Raw genomic sequence first — 26,627 nt, 5'->3', positions numbered from 1 at the left:
CTGTGGGGACGGCAGGTGTGGGTGCCGTGCCGGTCCGGCCGGGCCCGCGCAGGTGCGCCTCCACCTCTGCACTCTCCTCTGCACCTCTCCTGCCCCCGGTGCAGGCCTGGGGCTCCGTGCTCTGATGGCAGTGGCTGTCCTTCGTGGACGGGCTCACGGTGGGGTGGCGGGAAGCTCTGGCTCCCGAGGACGTTGGAAGCCTGGTTTGCAGTATAGATGCGCCGCAGGGCCCATGGCTGAGCTCACTGGCTTCTGGGGCCAAATGGCAAAGGAGCATGGCCCCCAGCCCGGGGCTGCCTGGCTGCTGGCCTGCGTCTGGGGCGATCTCACGGGCCCCTCCCGCCCCCGCCACCTCCAGCTTCACGCCCACAGCGCCTTGACCTGCCCCGATGGTCGGAAACCCTGCTTGCGAAGTTAGGTGACGATTTCTACCTGGCAAGTGGCCAGTTCACCTGGGGCAAGGGGTCCTGGATTTGTTTATTTTTAAAATGGTGTTTGAGGGTGTTCTTTTTCTGTTTCCTCTAGAACCGTGCCCGGAAAAAAAGACTGAATATCATCATTGTGGCTGAAGGAGCCATAGATACCCAAAATAAACCTATTACCTCTGAGCAAATCAAGGAGGTGAGTGTGTCCGATTTTGCAATTGTCCTCGGACGCCAGCCTGGAAATGGGAGAGGGTGACGCGGCTGGCAGGGTTCCAGTTTGGAACGTTGTATTATTATCATGAAAACACTTTTTGTTCTTCCTGATGTTTAAAGATGTTTTCGTAATGACTCATGACTTTAACAGCATGGGTCTCCTGCAGCTCCCGCCTTATTGTTGGGAATATTCCCCGAGGCCCTGGAGCCGCCCTGTCAGTCGGGGAGATGCAGCGGGATGGGAGGCAGGGGGTTCCAGCGCAGCTGCCCCAGCCAGGGACGAGGGTCAGGCGCTGGGGAGGGGGGTGCAGCCTCCGTGCTCTTGCAGACGAGAGCGCCTGTTAGGTTTGCGCCCATGCCGCACCCGGCCCCGTGGAGGGGCCACCCAGGAGGTCCCGTTGCTGCGCGGCTCGCTCGAAGGTGCTGGCTTGTTGCACCAGCCCTGGGTTGGGCGGGATGGGCCAGGCTCTCCAGTCAGGCAGGTGGCTGCGCACGTTCCAGATGGGACGCTAGGGAGACAGACCGCCAGACGGGCAGGCAGGCTCTGGTTGAAGCCATCCATCACAGCAAAGGACGTTATCCGCTTGGCTTTGCAAAGTGGTTTCTCTCCCTTCCCTGACCAGCTGAGCGCCTGAGCCCCAAACCGTGGGGAGCTGTGTGTGAAGGCGCTCGGCCAGTACCAAAAGAAGCAGTAAGGGCCAAGGTTTCCTTTCCCACTCCAGCAAAGCTGAGCATGAATCCTGGACTCGGGGGGCCACAGGCTTCACGGAACCCCCAGCCCGCTGTTTTTATAGAGGAAGAGGTGAGGTCTGGGGAGAAGACAGGGCCCGGCCCAGCTCTTGTGGGGCCCAGCCCGAGGGGGCGCCGTGGTTGACCACAGCTTGCTTTTCAGATTCAGCTGTACAAGCTTAAGGGGCTGCAGGGAAATGTCTGCATTTCTGTAAAATATCACTGATGCCGTGTCCTTTTTTTAAGGACATCATGTTACTTATCTTCATTTGCAAGGTAGGAGAGACAAAGATTTTATTTGATAATAAAAGCATTCTTTTTAAGAAAAACAAACTTCAGCTCACCATTAAACTGAACATCCTTTTAGGAAGTGAAATTTAGAAACTAGAATTTTTTCCCACGTCGGTGTGAAGTGAGAGTAGAGAGACCTCTGGGGCGCCAGCACCCTGCACAAGGTGACCCCCTGTGTTACGTGCTGTGTTTCTTGCAGCTCGTGGTCAAGCAGCTGGGATACGACACGCGGGTGACCATCCTTGGACACGTGCAGAGAGGTGGGACTCCTTCGGCCTTTGACAGGATTTTGGTGAGTGAGGATGGAAACGGTCAGGTTCCTTCCCCTGGGAGCGAGGAGGAACCGTTTGCCAAAAAGACCGTCCGGCTCAGTGTCTCTGCCTGCAGTGTAGGTGGCCCGTCCTGGACATAACTGTGCTCGGCCCCCAGTCACACAGATGCTGGGAGACCCCCAAACCTGGGGGGTGAGGGTGACAGGGACTCCAGAGAACACAGCCTGCGTGCAGGTGTCTAGACCCAGGCCCTGGGTCAGCAGAGGCCCGGTCCAGTTTCAAGGGTGTTGGTCTTGGGTGCCCTCCGTGCCTCTGACCTTCCCCTTCACTCCCCCGTGCTGGCCACTTCCTACTGGGGCCAAAATGCCCTTGTTGGAGGCGGGTTAGAAGTAAGCAGGTGGACTGTCAGTAGCTCTTCGGGATGCAGTCCAGTAGGATGGGAGGCAGGTTGCATCCCTCTGAACACCGTGGGACAGGCTCTGCTCATGGATGCGTCTGCTGGGGGCACCAAGGTCGTGCCTCTGTGGAGCCGGCGGCGGGAGGGCATGCTGCCTTGGCCTTTGGCCTTGGCCTTTGGCCTTGTCTTTGACCTTCGTGATTGTCCTTTCCAGGCCAGTCGCATGGGGGTGGAGGCTGTGGTCGCCCTTCTCCAGGCCACCCCGGAGACCCCGGCCTGCGTGGTGTCGCTGAGCGGGAACCAGGCCGTGCGCCTGCCACTGGTGGAGTGCGTGCAGATGGTGAGTTCTGGGCGCCCCTGTGCTCACTGAGGAGTCCAGCGTGGCTTCACTGAGCTTCCCCAGCGCACAGGTGCTGCCCGCGGGCTGAGGTCGTGGGTCTGGGGCACGCGGACTAACCCCCGCTAAGGTGAGGTCAGTCTGTCGGCAGGGAGCGTGTGCATCGAAGAAGACGTGGAGGAACACGGGGCTGTGGGGACTCTTGGGGGGGCGTCCCGGGGGCCAGGTGGACGGGGCCGAAGCTCTGTGATTTCAGCCGCTCCTGCCCTCCTGTCTCTGAGGACCTTCCGACCAGAGATGTGGCCGTAGGGCGGCTACTGCGGGTGACATCCTGACGTGCCGCAGCTTCCTTCAGGCCCGGGAGTGGGTGCCCCTGGACGTAGGGAAACGGGCTGTGGTTTTCCAGGTCACTGGCCACCTGAGGAAGTGGCAGCGAGCCGCATTAGATGCCGTCCCTGTCTGTATTCTCCAAAGCCTATCCATGACCACCCTTTTCTTGGCCTTTCTGGCAGCTCTGAGTGAACGTACTGTGTAACCTAGACAGAGGAGTGATTACATAATCACGTCCGGGGACTTGTTGAAAGTAGCCATAGAAAAACGCTTTCCAGAAGCCTATGGGGGTGAATAAATGTGTGTGTGTGCGCATCTGCCACCTGTCAAGGGCCTGGCACGTTCCTCTCCCCAGCAACGACGGGGTTGGGGTATTTTTCTTAGCGCACCGATGAGGGAGCTGACATTCAGAGGGGAACAACTTGCCCAAGATCCTCACATCGACGGGGCGGAGGCGGGTGTGAGCGCTTCCCCAGGGCCGCCGGGCCCCCGCACCGCCATCCTCCCCGCAGTCCCCCCCCCCCCCCCGTCCCCCCGAGAGGCCGGTTCTGTCGTGCTTCTTCCTCGCCAGAATCCAGTGAGGAGTTGCTCAGAAGGCTGCTTGTCCGAGAGCCTGGTTTCGCTCTGGCTTTGCTCTCGGGGATTTCAGGATCTCCTTCCCCGGTGCTGCTGGCTGTGCACCTCCCATCCTGTTTCCAAGCCGCCTGAGCCGCGCAGGCCTGGGCATGTCCCTCGCAGCCGGCACTGGCCGTGACTCGCTGGGCCTGGGCTGCCAGGCTGGAAGGTCGGCGCGAAGGGGGCAGGCAGGCAGGAGCTGCAGGGCGCGGCAGCGCTCCTCATCCACAGACGTGGGAGTCTTGACACGTTCTCTCTTGTTTGAAGACCCAGGACGTGCAGAGGGCCATGGACGAGAGGAGGTTTAAGGATGCTGTGCGGCTCCGCGGGAGGTGACTATGCAGCCCGAGGGCCCTGATGGGTAGCTGGTCTGCTTTCTGGCCGGTGGGGCTGTTGAGAGCTTAGCGAGGTGCAAATAGAAAGGGGCTCGTGGCTGGCATTTTGAGAAAGACGCTGGAGTGCACAGAAGACCAGGTCTCTCAGCTGCACGCACAGCACGCACCATTGTAACTGGAAATACCCGGGGCCCTGGGGACACGGGGTGGCACCCCGCTGCCTGCTTGCCCCGAGAGCCCCGAGCAGGTGCATGCCAACTGTGTGCGTCCGGCACAGGCTGCTCTCCCAGGGGAGCCCCTCACGCTCTGCCCACCCTGTAACCTTGGGCCCAATGGCGCCTTTTCCTTCCAGGAGCTTCGAGAGCAATCTGAACACCTACAAGAGGCTCGCCATCAAGTTGCCGGATGATCAGATCGTGAAGGTAGGTGACGCTGCGCTGCCCCGAGAGTCACCCCCATGTTTCCCGCGGGCCCACGCCTCCGGGCTCCCGGGCTGCGCACCCACCATGTGCTCGTGGCTTGTGTGGCGCGGACACAGCCTGCCCTCCCATCTCGCAGAGCAACTGTAACGTGGCCATCATCAATGTGGGGGCGCCCGCCGCCGGGATGAATGCTGCTGTGCGCTCGGCCGTGCGCGTGGGCATCGCGGATGGGCACAAGATGCTCGCCATCTACGACGGCTTTGAGGGCTTTGCCAAAGGCCAGGTGAGTCCTTGGGGGACGCTGTGGGGAACGGAGGACCGCCCTCCCTCGGCCGCGAACCTAGGTCTCCATCAAGTGGTGGACATGAATGCTGCTCTTTGGGACGTCTTCTGCTCTGGATCCATCCTGGGGTTCGCACTCTGGGCCCTGCAGGGATGCTGTGTGGAACGCACCACCCGGTTTTGTCCAGGGGCCGCAGGCAGTGGGGCCGTGGAGGCCGTGGGGGGAAGGGGCCAACAGAGGCTGTTGTGCCGTTGGAGGGGGTGCGGCCAGGGGGCACTCAGATGAAAGCTTTGGTGGAAAGAGTGAGCACTCACTTCTTGCGTGCTTACTGTGTACACTCAGTGCTCCTACGAGATCTGCAAACCTGAGATATTAGCCCCGTTTTCCTGACACAGAAACTGAGGCACAGAGACACTAATTAGCTTGACCGAGGTCACATGCTGCAGGAGCTTAGTGTGATTGAGGCTGCAGGTGTCTCCTGCGGGACAGTATTTACTCACCCGATCACCCAGCAATGCCCTGAGTTCTTACCCCAGGGAAGCCAGCTGGTGCAGAAAGCAAAGCCCCCCTCTGCCAGGTTGTAGCTTGGGGAGGGAGAGGATGGTGAGCGAGCAGGGGGAGCACGGCCTGGCACCGCGGGCAGGGACCCCACCGCATAGATGCTCAGAGGAGGGGTCTGCCCTGGGACCCTACAGACACACGTCCCGGGAAGGGAGTCTCAGACTGGAGACGGAGGTGCTGAGCCGTGTCCATGAGGATGTGCCGGCCGGGCCAGGACAGCACCAACGGGTTCGGGCCGGCCGGCTCACTCAGGCTCACGTGGCTGCTGTAGCAGCAGAGCGGGGGAGTGGCCGGGGTGGGGCCAGGCGGCTTGTAGGTGATTGGAAGGAGTTTGGCTCTTGCTTGGAGAAGACAGGAGGGTTTTGAGCAGGACGGGACCTGTGGCGGGGGCACTGGATGCCCAGGGGGAGGCGTCCGGGGAGCAGGCAGGGCTGGGCTTGGGGTCTTTAAGAAGTGTAGGCAAAAGACCCGAGTTTGGGAGGAATTGGTGCACAGAGGGGACCCCCAGGTTGGCGCCCGTGTTGGCGGATGCGACCCTTGCTCCTAGGAGTGGGGAGGGGGGCCGGCGCAGGAGACCGCGTGTGTGCACGCCTAGCTGGCCTCAGCTGCCCTCTTTAGATTTCTTCCAATATTTAAAGAAGTTTCCTTTTACGTCAATTAAGAAAAACAGTGTCTGTTTTTCTTGCATTCCCACGGGAAGAGCTTGGCCAGCCGAGGTCAGGATCTGATCTGCGTGGCGGGGGTTATGTGGCGGGAGGGCCGGGCCCGGGCGTCCTGGGTTCTGACCCGCTCAGTGTCAGGACGGGGGGTGCTCCTGAGTGCCTCGCAGGCCCCTGGGGCGGCGCCCCTGCCGAGGGTGCAGACCCGGGAACCGCCTGCACAGCTGACCCCCCCCGTTTGTCGCTCCCCAGATCAAGGAAATCGGCTGGGGGGACGTCGGAGGTTGGACTGGCCAAGGAGGCTCCATTCTCGGGACCAAACGGTAATTCCCCTGTCTCGATTCTGACCCGCCCTTAGGAAGGAGAAGGACCCCCCATCCTAGAGGAGTAGCTGGTGCAGAAAGTGCGGCTGGCTCACCTGCCAGCCCCCCGCCCCCGTGAGCAGCCCGGGTCGTGCCCTGGAACAGAGAGGAGGCACATGGCTTACAGATATTCACAAGCTTTTATAGTGCATTTTTTTTTTCTGATGAGGCATTAGGATTCTTTTGAGGTCCAGCAACTGCACAGCTGAACGTTTGTTCCCGTTTGTGTTCTTTGTTTTTGTTTTTGTCTTGTTTTGTTTTAAACAGACTCTCTGCAGACTTGCTTCCCCAGCTCTGCTGTCCGGCCCGGGTGCCGCTTGTGGTGGCTGCAGGGCTCGGCCCGGGGCTGGGGGCTGGGGGAGTGGGGTTGGGGAGGCACACCGGGGGCTGGCGGGGCTGTCACCCACTGTGCGGGGTTGGTCCGGCCTCACGTCCCCACTGAACTGTTCCTAGCACGCTGCCTGGGAAGTCTTTGGAGGACATTGCCGCACAGATGCGAAAGCACAGCATCAACGCGCTGTTGATCGTCGGTGGATTTGAGGTACGTCCTTTCTCTGGGCACCTGCTGGCTCGTCCGTGCCGTAGGTTTGGGGTGTTAGCGTGGGCAGACTTCCAGCAAGCACAGTGCGGTGGGTGGGGGGGCGGTAGCCCCTGGGCCTGGGGGCCACTGCAGGAGCCGAGTTGGGGAGCAAGCGTGGGACTCCCCACCTGGGATGCGTCTGTCCACTGAGTTCTCATCCGTTTCAAGTCTGCAGAAATGATCATCTCTCTCGAATTCGAGGCCCGATGGCCATCAGAGAGCAGGGCAGTTACGTGGCCCTATCGCTTCCGATTGCATGTTGGACCGCAGACCTTATTTTTTTTTATTCACCCAAGATTGGTCCCCTAATAACCTTTCCACTTGCTTTAAAAAAAACATGAGGACCTCAAATAAGACCCTTGCCCACAGGAGACGTGGTGTTGCCTCTGTGTGACGCGGTCTGGTGACCCTAATGCCTTCCCGCGGTTTTAACGGCCCCTCCGCTCCCCTCCCCCCACCCCCTCCCCCCAACACCTGCACACCGCTGACAGGCTTACCTGGGACTGCTCGAGCTGTCAGCTGCCCGGGACAAGTACGAGGAGCTCTGTGTCCCTATGGTTATGGTCCCCGCCACGGTCTCCAACAATGTGCCGGGCTCCGACTTCAGCATCGGCGCAGATACCGCTCTGAACACCATCACTGACGTAAGTCTGTGCGGTCCGCAAAGCAGGTGCTGCAGACGCTAACCCGGAGGGCGCCTGGCCCGCTTTTATCTGCTGTGCACTAGAGACTGCGAGACCTGGGCTCGTTTCCAGAAAAATCTTTTTTCTTTTTTTTTTTTTTAAAAGCCTGACTGTCTCTAATCCAATGCCCAGAGTTGTTTTGTCACCACCTCTTTTCCTGCGCCGCGGCCAGGATGATGCATCCCTGCCGAGGCCCGTCGAGCGACATGGAGCATCTGCAGCCCAGCTCGTTGTGGGCTAGGGTTTTGTGATTCGGATAATCATTAAAGTTAGGTTTCTTTTGGCTGGGCCAAACTGACTTCACTCCCATAACATTATTTATTAATTTTTTAAAGATTTTATTTATTTGAGAGATAGCGGCAGAGACAGCGAGAGACAGCAGAAGCTGGGGGAGCGGCAGGTGGCGGGGGGGGGGAGTTGACTCCCCGCAGAGCAGGGAGCCCGACGTGGGGCTCGATCCCAGGACCCCGGGATCATGACCTGAGCCGAAGGCAGACAGCCAACCGACTGAGCCAGCCAGGCGCCCCAGCCCATAACGTAATTTATTACGACAGATCCCGGGTCTGATGGCCCCTGCATGGGTGTTTGAGGCTAGAACTTGAGCTGAGGATTCTGTAATTTTGTTGAACGACCTGAACCCACCAGTGGCCTCCAGCCTGCCTGTGGCCCCAGCCGCGAGCTCCATTCTCCCCGTTGTAACTTGGGGACGTTAGCTCACATCTGAAAGATCCCTGACGCCCTGTTAGTTGTTTTGGCCAAAAGGCAGTAACACAACAGAAATGCACCTGTGTTAACCGTATTTGTGAGGCACACTGGGGAAATGGCATGGGAGCTCAAAGCACAGTAACCAACGGGATATATTCCTCCTCCTTTTTAGTCTGGCATCTAAAATTTTCCAGGAAATTCTCCAGTCTTTATTTTCCTTGTGGGACACAGATCCCGTGAATGTTTTTCTAGGATTTTTTTTTTCCTTAACCCCATGGAATCAAATTTGTCTCTAGTGCTGGTAAATAAAAGAAATGCTTTTTAAATAAAATTCAAATGGTAAGTAATGCTTAGCGCTTTCTTTTTTGTGTTGTGTTTTGTTTTGTTTCTCTGAGCCTCTTCAACTTTCTGTGGTTTCTTTACTAAAAAGCCCTGCCCCGTGTCTCCTGTGTGTCCACGCTGGAGCGTCCCTGTTTGTACCACTAACCTGTGGCCGGGCCGTTGCGCCCACCGTCCTGGTGATCGTTGCTCCCGCTTTGGCTGGTGTGAAGCAGTTCCGCTCCCGATCGGGCTCCAACCTTCCGTGGAAGGGTCCCTGTCCCTCCCTGTGCGTGACTGTCGTCCAGGCTTTCCTGCTCTTTTCTCTGCCCTTGGCTGGAGTTTGCATCTGCTTACGCTCAGTGGAAGCAACTGCAAGTTCACGTTTCCTAATTGTTACCTGCTCGGAACCCTCCTGGGGGTGGGGGTGGATGGGGACTCGGGACTTGTCCTCGGCAGGGCCTGGCCCCGGTTGGCGTTCACCTCCCTGTGACACGAAACCGGGAGCCTCCCACTTTAGAGTTGCAGGCTCCTCTGCTATGAAATGTGGTTTCCAGGTTATAAAGATTAGATACAAAAAATATACGAAACTCTAAATGATCCGCTTTGTTCCCCTTGGAGGGATTTGGACATTTGTTACGTGATCTTTTAAATCTGGTTTCTCATCCGTTTGAGTCTCTCCAAGCCAGCTGCCCAGTTACAAGGTCAGCAGCTTGGTGTCCGTGCCGGTGCCAGACCCACCCTCACTAGGTGAGCAGGTGTGCGGGTGTGCCGAGGCCTCGAGCCCATGGGGGACTTGTGACCCGTGGTGAGTCGGGTGCTCAGGGTGACCTGGGTAACAGCTTCAACGCCCATGCCTGGGCCTGCTGAGTGTGTCTTGGTAGGGACGCCGGGTTTCTTGCAGGCTTGTGTTTGTGCAAGCCAGAGTGAGGTTGTGTGTTGTTTAGGTTTGGATCTGGGTTGCAACCTGGCGGGGCTGGCCGCATGGAGGAGAGCGGCAGGCTGGAAACGTGCCATTGGGGGCTGAGGTGACGGGGCACAGGGCGCTCTGCGTCCCTCCTGATCTGCTCCGGAGGGACCGAGCACCTGTGAGTTCAGTGGGGGTTCGTGTGCCTCCCCCAGGAGCTCCTTCACAGCTGGGCCAGCTGTGGGCCCGTGGCCTCCTGGCCACATGGCTGGCCACCTGGAGCACCCAGAGTGCTGGGATTCTACCCCCGGGGCACGTCGGCAATGCTGAGGATGGTTTCGGTCTGCCATACGGGCTGTGGGGGCGCCACTAGCATGTGGTGGGTAGAGGCCCAGCTGCTGCTGACCCCCACGACCTCAGCGTGGCCCCAGCTGACGTGTCGCGTTCTTGGGCATTTCCATCACTGTCCTCAGGGATGACGTCCTCCATGTCTGCGCGTACGCTCGGCTTACCCGTGCGTCACTCAGAACAGGCCTCTGTGCATCTTGTGCATCCTGGAGGCTGCAGTGACTCCGGGCACCTCTGAGCAGGGGTTCAGAAAGCCGTCCCGCCACGGCTGCACGGCCCGCAAGGGGGCTGCGTTGGCGTCCCTGGAACTGGCGCACGAGCCGTCCCGGTCTGAGCTGAGCCCCGTGGTGCCGTGAGGGCTGGGAGGGTGGCTGCCCCGTTAGGAGCTCAAGGAGGTGGGAGCCAGGTTTATTTCCCCCCAAGGTGTCTTGTCTTTTCTCGGTGTTTGTACACGGGTGTTGTGTTGTAAACTCTGCGCTCGGAGCCCGAAGCGGAGGTCCGTATCGCTCCCCGGACCTTGGGCCCAATGTCCCCTCCAGCCCCCCTCCCTCTCCTGGCAGGGCTGCCCCCATCCCCGCTGGAGGGTCCCAAGAGTTTTCCTGGAGATTGAGAGAAAGTTCTTGAGGTTACGGGATGCCGGATTTAGAGATGCTGACTGCCCTCCTGGCCTCAGAGCCCGCCCTGTGACTCCCAGGGACACCTGCCTGTGCTGGCACTCCGTGCGGGGCCCCGAGCTGGACCTGGGGCTGAAAGGCAGGGTCCATGCGGGGACAGGGGTGCAGGCTGAGGTGGAGGAGGGTGAAGGCAGAGGGCTGCGAGGCAGGGGAGTGACCCCACCTGCCTCCTGGCCGCTCCCTGGGCTAACCCACCGCAGGCCCGCCATCCACACGTCCTCGGGCTGCAGGGCCCTAGGACCCGATGTATTTTGGGGAAATATGGGGCCATGGAGAGCATCGGCCTCTGCAGGAGGCCTGGGCCGTCCCCCTTCATCCGTGTGCACTCCTGTCACAGCACTCGGTGGTCATGAGGGGGTTAAGTACAGCCCTACAGGGGTCCGTGCACCTGCAGGTGGTCTCAAACCGCCCAGCCGTACGGTGAGCCTGGTGGGTTCGGGGACGGTGGATGGTGGGCCTGTGTCCACTAACGAACACTTGGACTAACACTGAGGCAGGGACCGCAAACCTCTGCCTGCATGCTTGCGAACAGCCCCGTTCTTTGACCTCGGAGGCAAACACATTCACCTTGGGGTCCCTGAGCGGTGCTGGGGCTCAGGCCACTCCACGCTGTTGTGTCAGGCTGGGAAGGGCTTGGGGAAGAGCAGGGGTGCACCCTGCTGGGCTCTCCAGCCCAATGACTGCTTGTCGCCCTGCGGGCTGCCTTTCACGCCGCTGCCGGGGTCCCTGCTGAGGCCGAGCTGGCAGGGCCCTGCACCCTTGTGGACCACATGAAGTTGTCAGGCTGGCCTCGCCCCGGTTATGTTCCCACCCAATTGGCCTCCCTCGTGGCTTCCGAGCTGCCAAGAAAGGTCCGCTGTTCGTCCACCACTAACACGGCCCCTCCCCTGGCTCCTGCTTTGCTGCCCGCCTGCTTGCGTCCCCTCCTCCTGGAGTCCCGCGCCCCGTGGCAGCGTCCCTGCTCCTGCAGTGTCCCTCGCTGCAGACCGAGAGCTCCCACGTCCCTGGCCCCGTGGACGCAGCTCACGGGGGGTGCTGGGGATGCCCCGCTGACCGCCCGCACCGCTGCTTCAGGCTTTCGAGAGTGCCATTCTGTTCGCTGACGCGCGCGACCACCACCAGGAGTTTTGCGTTCCCATTTGCGTCCTGCCGGCCACCATTAGCAACAATGTCCCGGGCACCGACCTGAGCATGGGCTCTGACACTGGCCTCAATGCCGTGGTGGAGGTAAGAGGGCCCCGTGGCTCCATCAGGCCGGACGCGGGGGTCCTTCTCTTCCCCACCTGATGCTGCGGAGGAATGAGCCACGGTTAGGATTCCTTTCGTGGTCCATTAGTGGGAGCTCATAGCGTAGGGAGAGCCTACCGCCCACTGTCTGCGGGAACGAGGACAGTCCTCCAGCGCTCCGGGTGATGTGTGTTCTTGTGCACCCCAAAACAAGAGGCCCTGGTCTCTCGTGGGCTGTGTCCAGTAGGCTTGCGCTTGTGCTCGGGGGGACGGCCAGCCCGGACGTGGTGTGCATGCAGGGATTTGGGGCCTGTGAGTGTGAAAGCTCCCGGGGGACGGCAGGCACGTCCGCGGCTTGGACACGCCCTTGGTTGTGCCGGGGGAGGCTCGGCTCCCGGGGAGGGCCCCCCACCCTCGGGGGTCCAGCAGGCCCCCGCACTGGGCACCGTCTGGTCTGCGGCGCCTGTGTTGGAGCCGAGGACTTCTGGCAGCGCAGCGGCGGGCTGCTATGGGGCGCAGTCCTCCCCCAACAGGGGGAGGGAAGTGGCCAGGGGTGGGCCGTGTTCTTGACATTCACGTCGCCTGGGCTCCAGAGACACCTGTTCAGCAGACGCCTGAGTCTCAGGCACATTCCCGTCCCAGAGTCCGCGGGCTCCTTCCTGTCTTCGCTCTGTTCTGAGCTCCACCTTGTCTTTTCACATGATTGAGTTTTTTAAAACGTGTGTGACAAAACGTTAGCAGTGCTGGAACCCGAACTCCCAAGTTTTGAGTCCAGTGGGGCCACGCGCAGAGACCGTGCTGGGAGGATCGTGGGGCTTCCGCTGTAGACGTCGGTGCTCCCGGTTCCTCCCTGTCCCCCAAAAGGCAGAGCACCCCTCCGTGTGCCCCCAGCGCGGGGTGGGGCTGCTGTCCACGCTGGGGCTTTGTCAGTGCTGGTTTTAGTCCCTGAGGGGCGCGTGGCTGCAACTGCTGGATTAGGACCTGGTGCGTCTGGGGCGCACTGCCACCTGTCCGTCTCCCGGGGGCGGGACAGTGGCTGGAGCTGGTGCCAGAAGTGGGCTGGGCCGGGGAGAGGCTTGGCGTGTACTTGCAGATGTTATTTCCGGGCCAAGCCAGCAAGCACTGGACCGGAGTGGTTGTGCGGGACGGAGCCAGGTGAGGGCACTGTGGTCCCGGGAGCATGCACGTGGTCTGCGCCAGCGAGGCAGTGCAAGGCGGCGGCCGAGGGGTCTGCTGTTGCACCCCTGAGCCTGTGTCCCGAGCACGGCCCACGGCAGACGTTTTCTTAGGAGACCCGCTGTCTGAGCGTCTGGAAGACTGCGGAGGGCCTTTGTCGAGGAGCCACCGTCCAGCTCCGAAGAGAGCTGCCCTCAGGGGATGCAGTGTTTGGGGATAGACTGAGGGTGACCAAAACCCAAATGTCACAGGCAGCTTTTCAGAAGAGGCCAACCTAACAGACATTGCACTGAGCCCATAAAACCTCATGGTGCCCCCGTCCCGCGAGGGCACGTGGGCAGCTGCAGCGAGCTGGTCCCAGTCCCCCCGCAGTGGGCAGTGTCAGGACATGGGGACGGTGAGCACACCAACCAGGGGCAAGGGGGGTCGCCGCGGTCTGCAGCCTCAGTCTGTGTGCGTCCCAGCCTGGACACCCCCACGCCAGAATGACCCGTGTCCTTCTCTGTGGCCAGACGTGTGACCGCATCAAACAGTCAGCCAGTGGGACCAAGCGCCGCGTGTTCATCATCGAGACCATGGGGGGCTACTGTGGCTACCTGGCCAACATGGGGGGGCTCGCCGCTGGAGCCGACGCTGCCTACATTTTTGAGGAGCCGTTTGACATCCGAGACCTGCAGGTACGTCGATGCCACGGGGCCCTGGGTGACACGGTTGTGTCAGGGTGGTTGGCTCCGAGGGGAGGGCGATGGGGTTGACAGGACGCTGTCAGTAAGCCCCTCACCGAATAGTGGGGCATGAGCTGATGCACCAACTTCCCATTAGACCTCCACCCGCGGGTCAGCCTAGTGTCGTTGTGTCCGTGTGGGAGGGTGGCCGGAGCACATCCTACCTGGAGCCCCGAGGCCCGCCTGCTGGAAAGGCTGGGGGAGTGCACGGGGGAGTGCACGGTGCCCGCCGGGGTGGCGGGACCTGTGAGGTCACAGTGGGACGGGCTTAAGGCACTAAGAAAACAGAATCAAACTGAACGCCTGTTCTTTCTTGTTGCATGCTTCCTTTAAAGATTTTGTTTTTAAATTAACAGAATATTTTTTAGAGCAGTTTCAGGGTGAGGACAGAGTTCCCCTGCACACCTGGCCCACACCCAGCAACACCCCACCAGGGTGGGACCGTTGTCAGAACAGATGCCCCCCACCCCACGCTGATGCATCCTCAGCACCTGGGGCCACAGCCGACATCAGTGTTCCCTTTGGGATCCTAAGGCTGACATGCGCTTTTTCCAAATCGGCAAAGGTTTCTTGGGCCCAACTTTATGGGGGGCGGGTGGCCAATGCAGGGGAGTCGGGCTGCGCAGCCCTCGTGGGGAGAGAGGGGAGCTGGTGGGAAGGCTCCAGGGGGGCACTGAACAAGGACAAGCCTTAGTAAGACAAGACACAACTCAAACCCACAAAAATACAAATAAAACTAACTTTGTGCTGCTGACGTGCGCACAGAAACTTTAAGGTCTTTTTACGTTTCTGGACCACATAAATCAAGTAGAGACCTGCTTGATGTGGATTTCTTCACAGTGTGGAATTAAATATTTGTACTTCAGAAAGCCCCCTCAAGACCGTGCTCAGCGAGCGCATATCTCCGCTCCGGCACATGGACCCGAACCACTGTGAGGACGACTGAGGTTTGCTTACACGCAAACACCTCTGTTCCTTGCCCAGTGTCTGTGCTCAAGATACAGGATTCCTTTCCTTATAAACTCTGTACATGAATTCAAGTCTGTAACAGCTTCTCCTGGCCCCCAAATCCTTCTTAGGCAGTTAGGAGATGATGTACGACGTCAGGTACACCAGTTTTTCCTCTCTCGGGCAAATGAGGAGCGACAGACACCAGGTACACACAGGTTCAGGGCACAGATTATGTGAATTCGTGATTTCAGAGGGAAAGCTATTCCATGGTGGAAAGCGTGCTGCAGGGAAGCTGGGTCCCTGGACGCTGTCCCTGTGCCCAGTTGAGCGGCAGCCCTCCCAGGCCGAGTGCGCTGCCTGACCTTGTGTGCTGGTCTGTTCTGGTCCGTGTGCACCCCCGGTCTGCGCTCGCTGGGCGCTGTCCTCTGTGCCACAGTGGGAGCCCTGACGCGCTCCGTGCCGCGTGCGTGCGGCACTAGGGTGTCACAGCGGCGGGCACCGGGTCCAAGTCTACCGTCTGACGGACTAACAACGCTCTTCCCTAGTCCAACGTGGAGCACCTGACGGAGAAAATGAAGACCACCATTCAGAGGGGACTCGTGCTCAGGTACGGACACTCGTCCTCGCTCACTGAGCCCGAGCTTCCCAGATGACCCGGCCACAGGGTCGAAACACTCAGGGGCGGTCATCACTCACCACTGAAGAAATAAAGGAGGGGCCGTTGCGTGCTGCGTCAAAAACAGCATACGTTTACATAACTCAAGGGTATTTTGGAAAAATTCACTTTTGCTTTGTAGTTTTTTGTTTTGTTTTGTTTTTTAAAGATATCACCAAGTCATTTCTTTAAGCCACTGGCATTTCTAAAGAACACGTGTAGTCCCGGCGGGCACGGGCTGGCTGCGCATCCCGCCGGCGCCCTGACCCCGCGTCTCCCCTTGCTGCAGGAACGAGAGCTGCAATGAGAACTACACCACGGACTTCATCTACCAGCTGTACTCTGAGGAGGGCAAGGGCGTGTTCGACTGCAGGAAGAATGTGCTGGGACACATGCAGCAGGTGGGGCCTGGGGCCCGCACGGCACTCAGCAGGCGCCGTCCAGGAGGCTCTATGTAGATGGATGCCTTATTTTAGTCATAATGGGGAAAAATGTGTGCTCATGAGATGTTTTTAAACATTTTGGCATTTACTTCCCTATGTTATAGTTCCATGTTAGAGTCATACCAGATACCACCAGCTTTAGAAATTGTGTTGGGGTAGATGGAAGACAATCAATGTTCAATGTTGGAAACGCTGACTGGAAAAACCTAATCAAATGAAGTACTTCATTCAGTACTGCACCTTAGTAACTATCTACACATCAAATGATACTTGAGATTTGCACAAAATCGGAATGGTCTGGAAGGAATCTTGGGGTGTGCTTTGGTTTGCAAGCACGTCCCACATGACAAAGCCGGAGACCGGTGTGGATTAGGGCCGCAGCACGGGAAGGCATACCTGTCCTGGTCCCAACACTACCTCCTCTCCCCCTCCCCCCCTGCTGTCTTAGGGTCTTTAACTTAGGGTCTACTCCTCCATTCCAAAGGGCCCGTGCGCATCTGTGTATTTTTGTGGGAGCTAGCCCACAGGGTTGGTCAGACTCTTAATGGAAACTGTGACCTGCCCCACCCCAAAGTCAGACTAAGACAGCCGATAGGAGATTTGAAAATAACGAAGCTGCAAGTTGTGCAGCTCCACGCAGGGTGGGGGTGAGCACTGGGAAGATGGCCTCACACACTGTGCTCTGGCCGCAGGTCCCAACTACATACAAACAGGTAAAAACACGCAAGAACAAAAACACAAAACCCCCCAAACCCTTATTTACAGATCCTGAATCTCTTAAAAGTATGATGTGCATTTTGTGAAGGACTCGTACCTTTCAGGGAATTCTGACAAGCTGTGTCAGTAACCTCTCCTGTAATTCTGCCCGCCCACAGGGTGGAGCGCCTTCACCCTTTGATAGAAACTTTGGAACCAAAATCTCTGCCAGGGCCATGCAGTGGATCAGCACGAAACTGAAGGAGGCTCCGGGCAAAGGTAGGGAGCTGGGCGGGGACGGTGCTCGGCGGGGGGGGGGGGGGGGGGAAGCGGGCGCACTCAGCCTTGAGCTGCCCGCGCCACGCCCTTTGGCCCCATGCCGCAGTTGCTATATGGCTTTCAAGGCTGTCATTCGGAATGATCCTAAAAGGCAGTGCTTTGCTCCTGCTTGTCGGTGGCGGGAGGCGCTCTGTAGTCCAGTGCCGTCTTCCTTGAATTGAGCATACTGCCCATATACTAGGCTCCTCCAGCAGGACCCTAGATGTGACCTTCCCTTGTCTTTTGCACACTCTGAACTGGCCTTGACTTCGGACACCTAGGACTTACGGATTCTTCATGACCTTTCTTTTCAGAGAAAACCGGAACTGGCAGGTGTCGGGACGGCTTGCTCCTTCCAAACCTAGCCTTTCTTTCTGCACATTTCCCTCCCTCCCCACCAGAGGTGGCCTCGGAATTGCACAATCATTCTGCTTTCCCCTAGTCCTGCCACCTCGGGGACACCTTCACAGGCCCCTGTGGTTTACGTGAATGGAAGCCAACAGTGTGCATTTCCCTTTGCTGGGGTGTTGGTGTTTACCTGGCTGGTGTTCCTGACCCCTGGCCCGCATTCCGGCGTCCCCAACCACAGGCTCACCCGCAGGGCATGCAGTCTCCTTGGTCCTGCCTGGGTGACATGTGACCTGTCCCTGTGGGGCTGTCGCTGTGATGGGGGCAGTTCCACTGTGGCTTTGAGGCGAACCTTCCAAAGCGAGGAGGGGAAGCCAGCTTCCCTCGTGCTTCCTTCAGGGTCCCACTGTTTCCCTGAGGTCTTCCAGTATTTTGCCGGCTTTTCTGTTGCTTAGTAACACTTACCTTATTGACATATATTTTTTGCTTTGACATCATTGTATAGATTTAAAAATGTTTTGATGACTTTACAGAAACTTGTTTTACTTTATATTCTAGGAAATTCTTCTATTTCATATTCTGCCCATCCCATGTTGCAGGCAGGGCTCTTGTGGGGCTTGTCATTTTGTGCAAGGCACCTCTCCTTAATCTTTAGGTAGACGGTTTACCTTCTCCTTCATGGTTTGAGCTCCTTTGCTAAAACATTTTTACATTTACTTCTTTGATCCACTTGAAGTCTGAGGCCTGATTTCTTGTGGATAATCACTTGGGTGCCATTATTTGAGAAGTCTCTAATCTCCGTCACAGACCAGGTATCTGAAGTTGGCGGGACATTCAGTTAATGATCCTCACCAGTACTCCAGCTTTACAGATGATTTCTGATAGCTGGAAAGGTGAGGCCCCTCTACCCTGGACTTCTTTTGGTTTCTGCTATTCTTGGTCCTTTGTGCTGTCACAGAAATAGAATCAGACTGTCACAGTCCACCAAAAACTGTTGGATGTTTTGAGGGAATTACATTTAATCAAATCATTTGGGGGAGGAACTGATTTTTAAAAATATTTTCTAATTCATGAACACTGTATCTCCACATATTTAAGCCTTTCCTTATCTCTTATGAAAGCATAAAGATCTTGCAATATCTTTCGCTAAGTTTATTCCTGACTCAATATTTAACAAAATGTTATTGTAAGTATATATATATTTTTTACTTACTGCTGGCATACAGAAATACAAGTTTTTTGTTTTTTTTTTTAAAGGTTTTATTTATTTGACAGACACAGCAAGAGAGGGAACACAAGCAGGGGCAGGGGCAGGGGCAGAGGGAGAGGGAGAAGCAGGCCTCCCGCTGAGCAGGGAGCCCGATGCGGGGCTCAGTCCCAGGACCCTGGGCTCATGACCTGAGCCGAAGGCAGACACTTAACGACTGAGCCACCCAGGCGCAGAGGCTGCGTGCAGCTCCCGGGGGAAGGCACTGGGTGGCACCACTCTCAATGCCCCACCCCACCCCCACCGCGACCTCACTGCAAAACCCAGCTGAACGTTCTTTGCGCTTTTAGCCTTTTTTTGTAAAGGCCCAAAATCCTCTTTGGGTTTCTCTGTAGCTAAAAGAGGTCCCAGTGCAGGTCTTTCGAAAAAGCATGGGGGTACCTGTATACACCTTTGCAGACCTAGGTGGGCACGCGCATTTGCCATAGCTGATTAGCGGCTGTCAAGCCCAAGCCTGCTTCCGTGCGCGGGCTCCTGGACAATTTCTTGTGATGGCCTCTTGCTGCGGCGGCTTCCCCACGTGTCCTATCCCTGTCAGGTGCAGGGTGCGAGCTTGCTCTGGCTTTGTATGAAGTCCAGGTGTTGGGGAGGGGAATTCCCCTCAGGGACCAGGACACCTCCTGCTTCCTTTGTGGGGGGAGTGGGCTGTGGAGTTTCCTGAAGTTTACAGAAAGAGCAGTTTTGTGAGTTCTGTTTTCTAGGAAATCTTCTGGTGCCCGTGGCACTTTAACCCCCTTTACTGCGGACACCTGACCTCACCCCCGTTTTCCTGACCAGTCTGACCAGACCTGTGTCCGTTTCATTTCCAACCTTTGACTTAAAAACAGCAAGGCCAATAGATCCAACCTCATTTTAGTCTTCAGAGAGCGGACTCTGGCTTTGATTGTTTCTACTTTCGGTATTTTCCCCTTCACCTGAGGATGCTCATCTTACCTCGCGGCCGCCCCGTCTGTGCGCGCACGAGCCTCGGCTTCCGGAGCCGGCTCTGTGAGGGCAGCCAGTGACACCCTGTCTACCCACCACCGAGAAGCACGCACCTTCCTTCCTTAGCTCTGGGGGCGAACTGCTAAGCGCAGGTAAACCCGCCCCTCCTGGGGGGGAGTGTGCAGGGCGAGGGGCCGCGCCAGGACCCAGGCGCCCCCTCGTCCCTGCCCTCCCCCGCTCTAGCCCTGTGGGGGCTCAGCGGTACCGGAGCCAACAGCCCCCGAGGAAGCACAGTCGTGCGCCGGTCCCCTGGGCTTGTTGCCCACCCCGTCTGCAGGCCCGGAGCGCGCAGGGGCCTTGCCTCCTGCCCAGGCCATCCGAGCTCTTCTCTGCCCCCCAGGATTCTGCTCCGTGCTGTCGGCAAACCTCCTTTTCTCCCCACACCTCTCCGCCTGTCCTCAACGTGACCAATGATTTGTTCTGACATCACTCTTTCTCTTACAGGAAAAAGATTTATGAGCGATGATTCCATCTGCGTGCTGGGAATAAGCAAGAGAAACCTTCTTTTCCAACCTGTGGCCCAGCTGAGGCAGGAGACAGACTTTGAGTAAGTAAATAAGCCCTCGCCGGTCTACACCTCAGTGCCGGGGCAGGAGTGCGGGACAGGGCAGAAGGCCGCCGCTGCGGGAGGTACAGGCACAAATCCACTCTCACAACCTAGAAAACACAAGCCTTTGAGAAGTGGGAGGATTTCTAGAATCACACAGAATGGTTTCCAGTAACTTAGGAAACTGCTTGATCCTCCATCAGCCCCCGACTCCACGAAGCCCGTCCTCTGGGACGAGGCCGTCCTGACTGCTGCTTCCTCCTGACCCACAGGCACAGGATCCCCAAAGAGCAGTGGTGGCTGAAGCTGCGGCCGCTCATGAAGATCCTGGCCAAGTACAAGGTCAGCTACGAGGTCTCCGACTCCGACCAGCTGGAGCCCATGCACCACCGAGGCCACGAGGAGCCTGCCGCCATCTAGACGCTGCTGGACCCGCCCCGCCCGGCCAGCGCCGCTCCAGACTTCCGTTTACCACCCATTTTTGTAACACTTAAGTTATTTATCGGCACTTTGATGCGAGTACTGTTGATGTTAATGCCTAGTCACAGAGACCCCGTCCAGTGTCCTTCATCCCCAGGGGACCCTAAAACTCCAGCACGAGCTGTCGGCTGTGTCTCCTACTGTGTCCTGCTTTAAACTGTGCGTAGCCAGTAGAATTAAACATTTAGCTCAAACTCCAAATGTGGTTCTCTGCTTTTTTATGTAGGAGTTTAAATCCTCAGGATCTGGGCAACTGTAAAGGTTTTTCCAGCAGTTTTGTGGGCAGGGATCGACACGATGTACTGGCAGCAGTGAACTAGGCCCTATGCAAGGACAAAGGCTCCGCTCTGCCACACAGTAAAGGTGGGACTTGTCGAGTGTACAGAGTCGGCCCTAGATCGGGACCCGAGGACACCAGGTGAGGTGACCCAACTCCTTCTAAAGTGATGCCAGGTGTGGAGTTAAAAACAGAAACCAGCAACATGTGCGTTAAGAACAAGGTCAGCGTACACGCAGGATTTTGCGCCTCGCGCCCGCTGAGCCCCAGACCCTCCTACCGAGGAAGCACGGGCCTGTGTCTGGTGGGGCCCGCAGAGCCCTGCTTCACTGAGGAAAGGGAGCGAGCTGACCTACATCGGTGCTAAGTGAACAGCATTTCTGCCTCTTCTGTCGTCTGAGACGTACAGAGAGCTGGAGGGTCACAGCCAAGGTCTGTTCAGAAACCGAGAATGGCACGGTCAAGGAAGAACCAGCACAGACTGTGCTTTCTGTGGGAGATCCGAAAGGACACAGAAGCTCCCTCCCATAGAAACCATGGCAGAAGCATAATGCACTTATAATCCGTCAGGCTGTCCATCTGTTCCAGACTGTTCCACACGTCCGTGGTGTGAGTGCACTGGTTTTATAAATCAAGGCACCTCAGGTACCTTTGTTCACTTATTTTTTAATAAAGGCCCCAAGAATTACTCCAGCAAAATGTCACTTAAAATGACTAAAGCACAGGTAGGTCAGGGCAGAGCGGTTTTTATTTTTAAGTTTTTAAAATAAATGCTCCAGAATTAGTAAGGTAGAATAAGCGTTTATGTCATCAATATTTTAAAATTATAATCTGTGCAACTCTAGCATTTAACGCATGATTATTTCAATTTCTTCTAAGACAGAAGAGCCTGGTCTGACCAAGAATGAGGTCACACAAGAATGAGGTACGAGCAAAATGTGGGGGGAAACAGTAACTTTTCTTTCCTTTCAAAGTAAATTAGCTCAGGCTTCATGTTGAGGAGCCCCACATGCCTGTAGGTTCGGTTGAACTCCTGAGCGCGTCAGAGTTACTCGCTATTTTATTATCCACGATGGGTCCTTAGCGATTTTTGCGTTCTCTGGTCCAAGCAGAGCCAACCCGTGTGTGCTCTTCCCAATGCCGAGGTACCTGGAAAGCAGGCAGGGAGACATCAGGACTGCTTCCCACATTAGGAGCCTGGGGCAGCCACGGGAGGGCTCTGAACACTAGGCCACGGGGTACGTACTTGTTGCTCACGTCGATGAGATCCTTGTGGCTGACGGCGAATAGCTGCTCCCGGTGCACCTGCTTCATCCCATCCGAGAGGCCACACAGGAAGTGGTCCAGCCCTGACCGTGAACACGCTAACTCAGGCCAGCTGACCAGGGCGACGAATCCTGTTCTAAGGGCACCCGAGGGACACACTTCCACCAGAGGTCACACTGTTGACCTTCACATGCCCACCAAGCCGCTCCCCTCAGGGGTGGAGGCCAAGTCAGAGTGGCTCCCTCCCCCAGGCTCGGGCCTCAGATCACTCAAGAGTCTGAGAGCACAGAATGCCGCCCTCTGCGCGTGGCCAACACCGAGAAGCTCTGGCTCAAGGGGGACATCTGTGCATCATAAAGGAGGACGGAAGAGGGGTACCGTGGCAACACCAGGTTATCAGGTGCACTGTGTTGTTCACTCCAAATACCTCTGTCGGAAGGAGCCACGGGGGCGTCCACGACGGAGAAAACGGAAAGCTTTGCTTCGTCAATGTCCTGCTGTGTGAACCTCCCAGCCTTAGCCCAGTCCACAGCCTTCGAGAAAGACTGCAGCGTCTCTGTGGAACGTGGATCCCTAGGAGACCAGAGAGACCCATGCCGACCTACTTCACCACCAGATTATTAAATACACCTCTCTGATTTTGCGAAGAGAGATCAGGTGGACAGGGAAGATGACTCATGGAGAGACGCTAAGAATGGCTGAGTAAAACCCCTCACGTCCTTAAGACACACCCGGACTAGACGAATAGCCCCCCGTAAAGGGTCCCGAGAGCTCGACGCCCTCGGGTCCTGCTCTGTGCCTAGCAGCACGTGCCCCGCAGCGGGCACCGAGGGCGGGGTCACAGCCGCGCTCCCGTCCTTCTCTACGAGCACGCGCACGCCCTCCCAGCGCCCAGGCACGTGCTGAGGCGGGAGTAGGGAGAGACTGCATCAGAGGGGCAGCAAACTCATCCTGCCCGCAGAGTATCCTAAACAGTCTGTGTCCCCGGAAACCTTCTAAAGAAAAGGGGCGAGAAGCGTCAGGGCCGTGACCATGAAGCACGCGTCTCCCACACTGCGCCCCTGTGCTGGACATGAGCCCAGAAAGCTCTTGGCCTGTCTCCTCTGTAACTGAATCTGGGTGTTTGGTAGAGGGCGTATTTAAGCCAAGTCTCTCATTATGTATTACTGCTCCTAGACACGGACAACCGAGAGGATGCTGCTGGGTGTGGTGACGCGCTGAGGAAACGAGAAACGGGGGGAAACACTTCTGCAAAGGCTGGTCCCAACATGTAAGACAGTGACCCGAGGATGCTTAGCGGAGCCGGGGACATGCGGCGCTCAGACTCACCGGTATGAGTAAAGTGTAAACACCCCGTCACGGCTGAGTCTGGCGCCCCCACCATAAGCACCACCCTTTTCTCGAATTTCTGTATGCAAGAATTTGGCAGTCATCAAGCGTGCAAGGATCTTAAGACTGAAATGAATGATTAAAAAACACAAGTTAAAAACCACAGGCCTGGCAGGGAAGTATCGGATGTAACATAATCACGTACTTGCTGTCTTTCTTAGGTGAAAATTTGCTGTCTTACATGAGGTGAAAACAAAAATACACTAAGATACACTCTGGTTTTCCCTTTCCTAATGAACGAGAACAAACATGAGGAAAAAAACGTAAGATGAATTTTCAAACGAGGGTTGTGGAGAAAGGTGGTGAGGGACACGAAGGTCCCTCAGACACGTTTAGGCCCTTCCTGTCTACAGCACACAGGGACACTACTGACAACCTGATCAAGGAACACATTACTAAATTTTATCGCTCAAGGCAAATGTACAAACCATCCTTTCTCTAAATCCCCCCACTGGTGTGCGCACGGGTGTCTCTACCGAAACACGGAGAGCTCTTAACCAGATTTCTGTAGGTATCCGCCCTAAGAAAACACACTCCAACAGAATGACCTTCTGAGTCCTACACTCACGATGGAAGTGCAGTTATGGCGGTTGCCCTGGAAGAGAAACGGAATATTCTAGCAAGTACCTTCACAGGACAGAGAGTGGGGCCCTGCTCGCTCTCCACTGACTGGTCTAAGTCCAGACACTAACTGGAGGCGCACACAGGTGTCCCCGGAAGACGGTGGTGGGGGAGCTGCTCATATCGTGGGTTTGCAGTGCCGGACCCGTGCAGACTGGCGCCCCACTCCCAAACAGGGACTGAGGGGCTTACCTGCCACATACTTCTGAACATTCTGAATTACATAAGGAACATAAGGTCACTGCTGGAAAATTATAAAATACAAAGAAAGGGGGAAAAAAAAATCAATACTCTTACTACCCAGGGTCCTTCTTATAACCTCTCCATGCTTTAAATCTGTTTAATGGAATACATATCCGTAGTCTGCAGGGCTCCGCATAACAGAACCCATGTTCGTTTCCCAGGAACATGGTAACAAACTGGCCACACTGCTGAACACCATCCTGTGAGTCTATTTCCCTCATGGAAATGTCCTTTCCCTTGAACCCAGCAGCAGCCTTGCGTGTCTGGGCCCTGTGTACCCACCGGCCATCCCTGCCCTCCGTCCCCTTCCTGGGAAGCCCCTGCCCGCCCCTGGCCCCGTACCTGGCGTGGTCCGGGTCTGCATAGGGGGCAGTCCTGATGCATTCGCCCACGTAGTTCACTGGGAACGGAAGCAGGAAGTGCGTCTTCATCTGGCACGGTTTGAAGGTGGGGTCCTGAGGAGGACAGGCCGGCTGTATTGGCTCCTCCCACGGGCTGCCCCCCCCCCCACTCGCCCCCACTGTCATCAGGTGCTCCTGGCGAACGGCAAAGCACTGGCGATCCTGTCGTTCCACACAAGTGCTCACTTTACGATGGAATACTTCAAAATATAGTTCCTCAATTAGAAACCTTTCTTCCTACAGGGTTTCCATCCATAAGTGACGGTGTGACCTCATCTTTGCATTTTCCCCCCCGAGATATGTTAAATCGCCATCCTCTGATGAACCAAACCAAGAGCCATCACCACCAAAGCAGAGCAGGGAGAAGGGCGCACGGTGCCTAGCTGATGGTGACACCCCCGACTCGGCAGTCCGCCGTGCAGGGTGAAGGCATGGGGAGCACAAGGGCCCCGGACAGGCCCGGGGCCTGCACCCCTGCCTGCAGGGGAGAGGCCCCCATGGTTGAGGCACTGGCCACCCCACACGTGACAGGGCACAGATAAGATGGGAAACCGCTCCTTCCAAGGGGACAGGGACTATGCTTACTTACCACGATCAGCTTCCTTATGACTTGGGGGCAGCTAACGAGGGTGCTTCCATTGGATCCACTGGGTGCAGGTTTCTGAAAATAAAATGTTTCCAAGAGAAATGAGAAAAATCCCAAACTCACCTTACACGGCTAGTAACAAGTGTCGGGACACACATGCTTACGTGTTTTCAGTAACACTATCTGAAACAAAGGGGATTCCTGCGCGGATTTCCAGACGGTCAGGGAGAAGCATGAGCGGGCCACCTTCTCAGGGGCTCTGCCCCCTGGAAGACAGGCCTGGGCTGCCCGACAGGTCGTGGGCGCACGAAGAGCAGGAGGAGAGAGCGGGAACGGTCCCTCTCACAGTCTATGGACTGTGCGCCCTCCCCGGGAGACGGTTTCTGGACTGTCCTGGTGACCTACACGAGAGCCGCTCTGTGTGGTCACGGGCCTGGAGAACGAGCCCACACGCTGGGCGTCCCGGTCCTGGCCTTCTTGGGCCAGTTTCGGGCCATTCTCACGCGAGCGTCGCGGATCTCAAACCCACCACTCTTCCCTAGCAGGAGAGTGTTCACTGCAAGGCTCCAATGACAAGGGAACACGGGACCAAAGGCTGTGAATTCACCTCTCACCTGGGTTAGCTAACACTGGGCAAGCCCCCCCTGCCGTACTCTGGTTCCTCAGTGCCACGAGGGCATCAGGGGCATCGTACCCACGCACGGGACAGTAGCGGGAATGAAAGGGGCCGCCAGAGACCCTGGGACTGAGCACCGCGGCCGCCACCCCATGAGCACAGGCTCACCTCAACCACGTACAGGCGCACCGGCTTCCGTTCTGTTTTACTCCAACCAACGTTTCTAACAAACTTTTCTACCGCTTTTTCTGCCAGAGACATCTGCTGAGGTGTAGCATTCATGGAGCACCTATTCAAAAATTATAAATATCTAAGAAACCATCATTATAAAAATAAAACAGTTTTACTCATTAGGCATTCTCCACGAATAACACAAAAAAGGGACCACTACATCCATCTGGTATCAAATCATGTTCCAAAAGTACTAAGAAGAAACAGGAGCCCGATACAGAAGTAATACAACCGTCTCCGCCGCGCTTTCAAGTTACCAAAAAGGCTTTGCCATCAGGTCCGGGCCAGAGCCGGGGCAGGGCCGTCGGGGACGCCAAGAGCACACTTCTGACGTCCGGCCCCGTGAAGAACACAGAACACAGATCTGCCTACCATGCCTTCGGACTTACATTATCGGAAGGCAGAAACCCTACATGACTGTCTAGAAGAGGAATCAGCAATTTGAACATGTGAACTGGTCATTAAAGTGGAAAAGTTTAAGTTGCCAAAAAATTCCTGTGCTCTCAAAAACATATGTAATTCTTCTAAATCCCACAGAATCACAAATCCTGCTGTCACGTGCAAGTTAGATACAGACTACGGACAGTGTCTCTCTTTTCCTTTTTGGCCCTCACTCCTGAATTTACTTTAATTAATAGCAGGTACCACCATATTAATGCTAACTACATTCCAGGCACTACACCAACTGCTTTGGAAACTCGTTTATTCCTTGCATAAGTCTACACAGTAGTGTT

At 56.7% G+C, this 26,627-nt stretch overlaps 2 protein-coding genes across 10 annotated transcripts in view; one reads left to right on the top strand and one right to left on the bottom strand.

Annotated features, from left to right (window-relative positions):
* Positions 1–20,464, top strand: part of PFKP (phosphofructokinase, platelet) — a 49,156-nt gene extending 28,692 nt beyond the window's left edge. For 2 of the 7 annotated variants that reach the window (XM_025853539.2, XM_025853541.2), the window contains 17 exons: positions 526–621; positions 1,858–1,950; positions 2,542–2,667; positions 3,877–3,941; positions 4,297–4,366; positions 4,503–4,649; positions 6,122–6,192; positions 6,685–6,772; positions 7,303–7,455; positions 13,362–13,526; positions 13,948–14,139; positions 14,441–14,521; positions 15,071–15,132; positions 15,470–15,581; positions 16,499–16,598; positions 19,681–19,783; positions 20,056–20,464. In XM_025853539.2, coding sequence (XP_025709324.1) covers positions 526–621; positions 1,858–1,950; positions 2,542–2,667; positions 3,877–3,941; positions 4,297–4,366; positions 4,503–4,649; positions 6,122–6,192; positions 6,685–6,772; positions 7,303–7,455; positions 13,362–13,526; positions 13,948–14,139; positions 14,441–14,521; positions 15,071–15,132; positions 15,470–15,581; positions 16,499–16,598; positions 19,681–19,783; positions 20,056–20,203 — 1,872 coding nt within the window. In that variant the 3' untranslated portion in view covers positions 20,204–20,464. Of the gene's footprint in view, positions 1–525; positions 622–1,857; positions 1,951–2,541; positions 2,668–3,876; positions 3,942–4,296; positions 4,367–4,502; positions 4,650–6,121; positions 6,193–6,684; positions 6,773–7,302; positions 7,456–11,520; positions 11,674–13,361; positions 13,527–13,942; positions 14,140–14,440; positions 14,522–15,070; positions 15,133–15,469; positions 15,582–16,498; positions 16,599–19,680; positions 19,784–20,055 lie in introns of those variants that run through there. The other 5 variants (XM_025853543.2, XM_025853540.2, XM_073879971.1 and 2 more) reach the window with 5 other exon arrangements.
* An 806-nt stretch (positions 20,465–21,270) lies between these two features.
* Positions 21,271–26,627, bottom strand: part of PITRM1 (pitrilysin metallopeptidase 1) — a 42,547-nt gene continuing 37,190 nt past the window's right edge. For all 3 annotated transcript variants that reach the window (XM_025853536.2, XM_025853537.2, XM_025853538.2), the window contains 7 exons: positions 25,831–25,951; positions 25,050–25,121; positions 24,402–24,514; positions 23,136–23,261; positions 22,234–22,379; positions 21,787–21,889; positions 21,271–21,689 (listed from right to left, as the gene is read on the bottom strand). In XM_025853536.2, the coding sequence (XP_025709321.1) occupies positions 21,596–21,689; positions 21,787–21,889; positions 22,234–22,379; positions 23,136–23,261; positions 24,402–24,514; positions 25,050–25,121; positions 25,831–25,951 (775 nt within the window). In that variant the 3' untranslated portion in view covers positions 21,271–21,595. The remainder of the gene's footprint in view (positions 21,690–21,786; positions 21,890–22,233; positions 22,380–23,135; positions 23,262–24,401; positions 24,515–25,049; positions 25,122–25,830; positions 25,952–26,627) is intronic.

Source organism: Callorhinus ursinus, unplaced genomic scaffold (genome assembly GCF_003265705.2).
Source record: "Callorhinus ursinus isolate GAN/ISIS: 27379988/994484 unplaced genomic scaffold, GSC_fseal_2.0 scaffold36, whole genome shotgun sequence".
Lineage (NCBI taxonomy): Eukaryota > Metazoa > Chordata > Mammalia > Carnivora > Otariidae > Callorhinus > Callorhinus ursinus.
The sequence above is the reverse complement of the archived record's forward strand: the minus strand, read 5'-3'. Positions and strand labels throughout refer to the sequence as shown.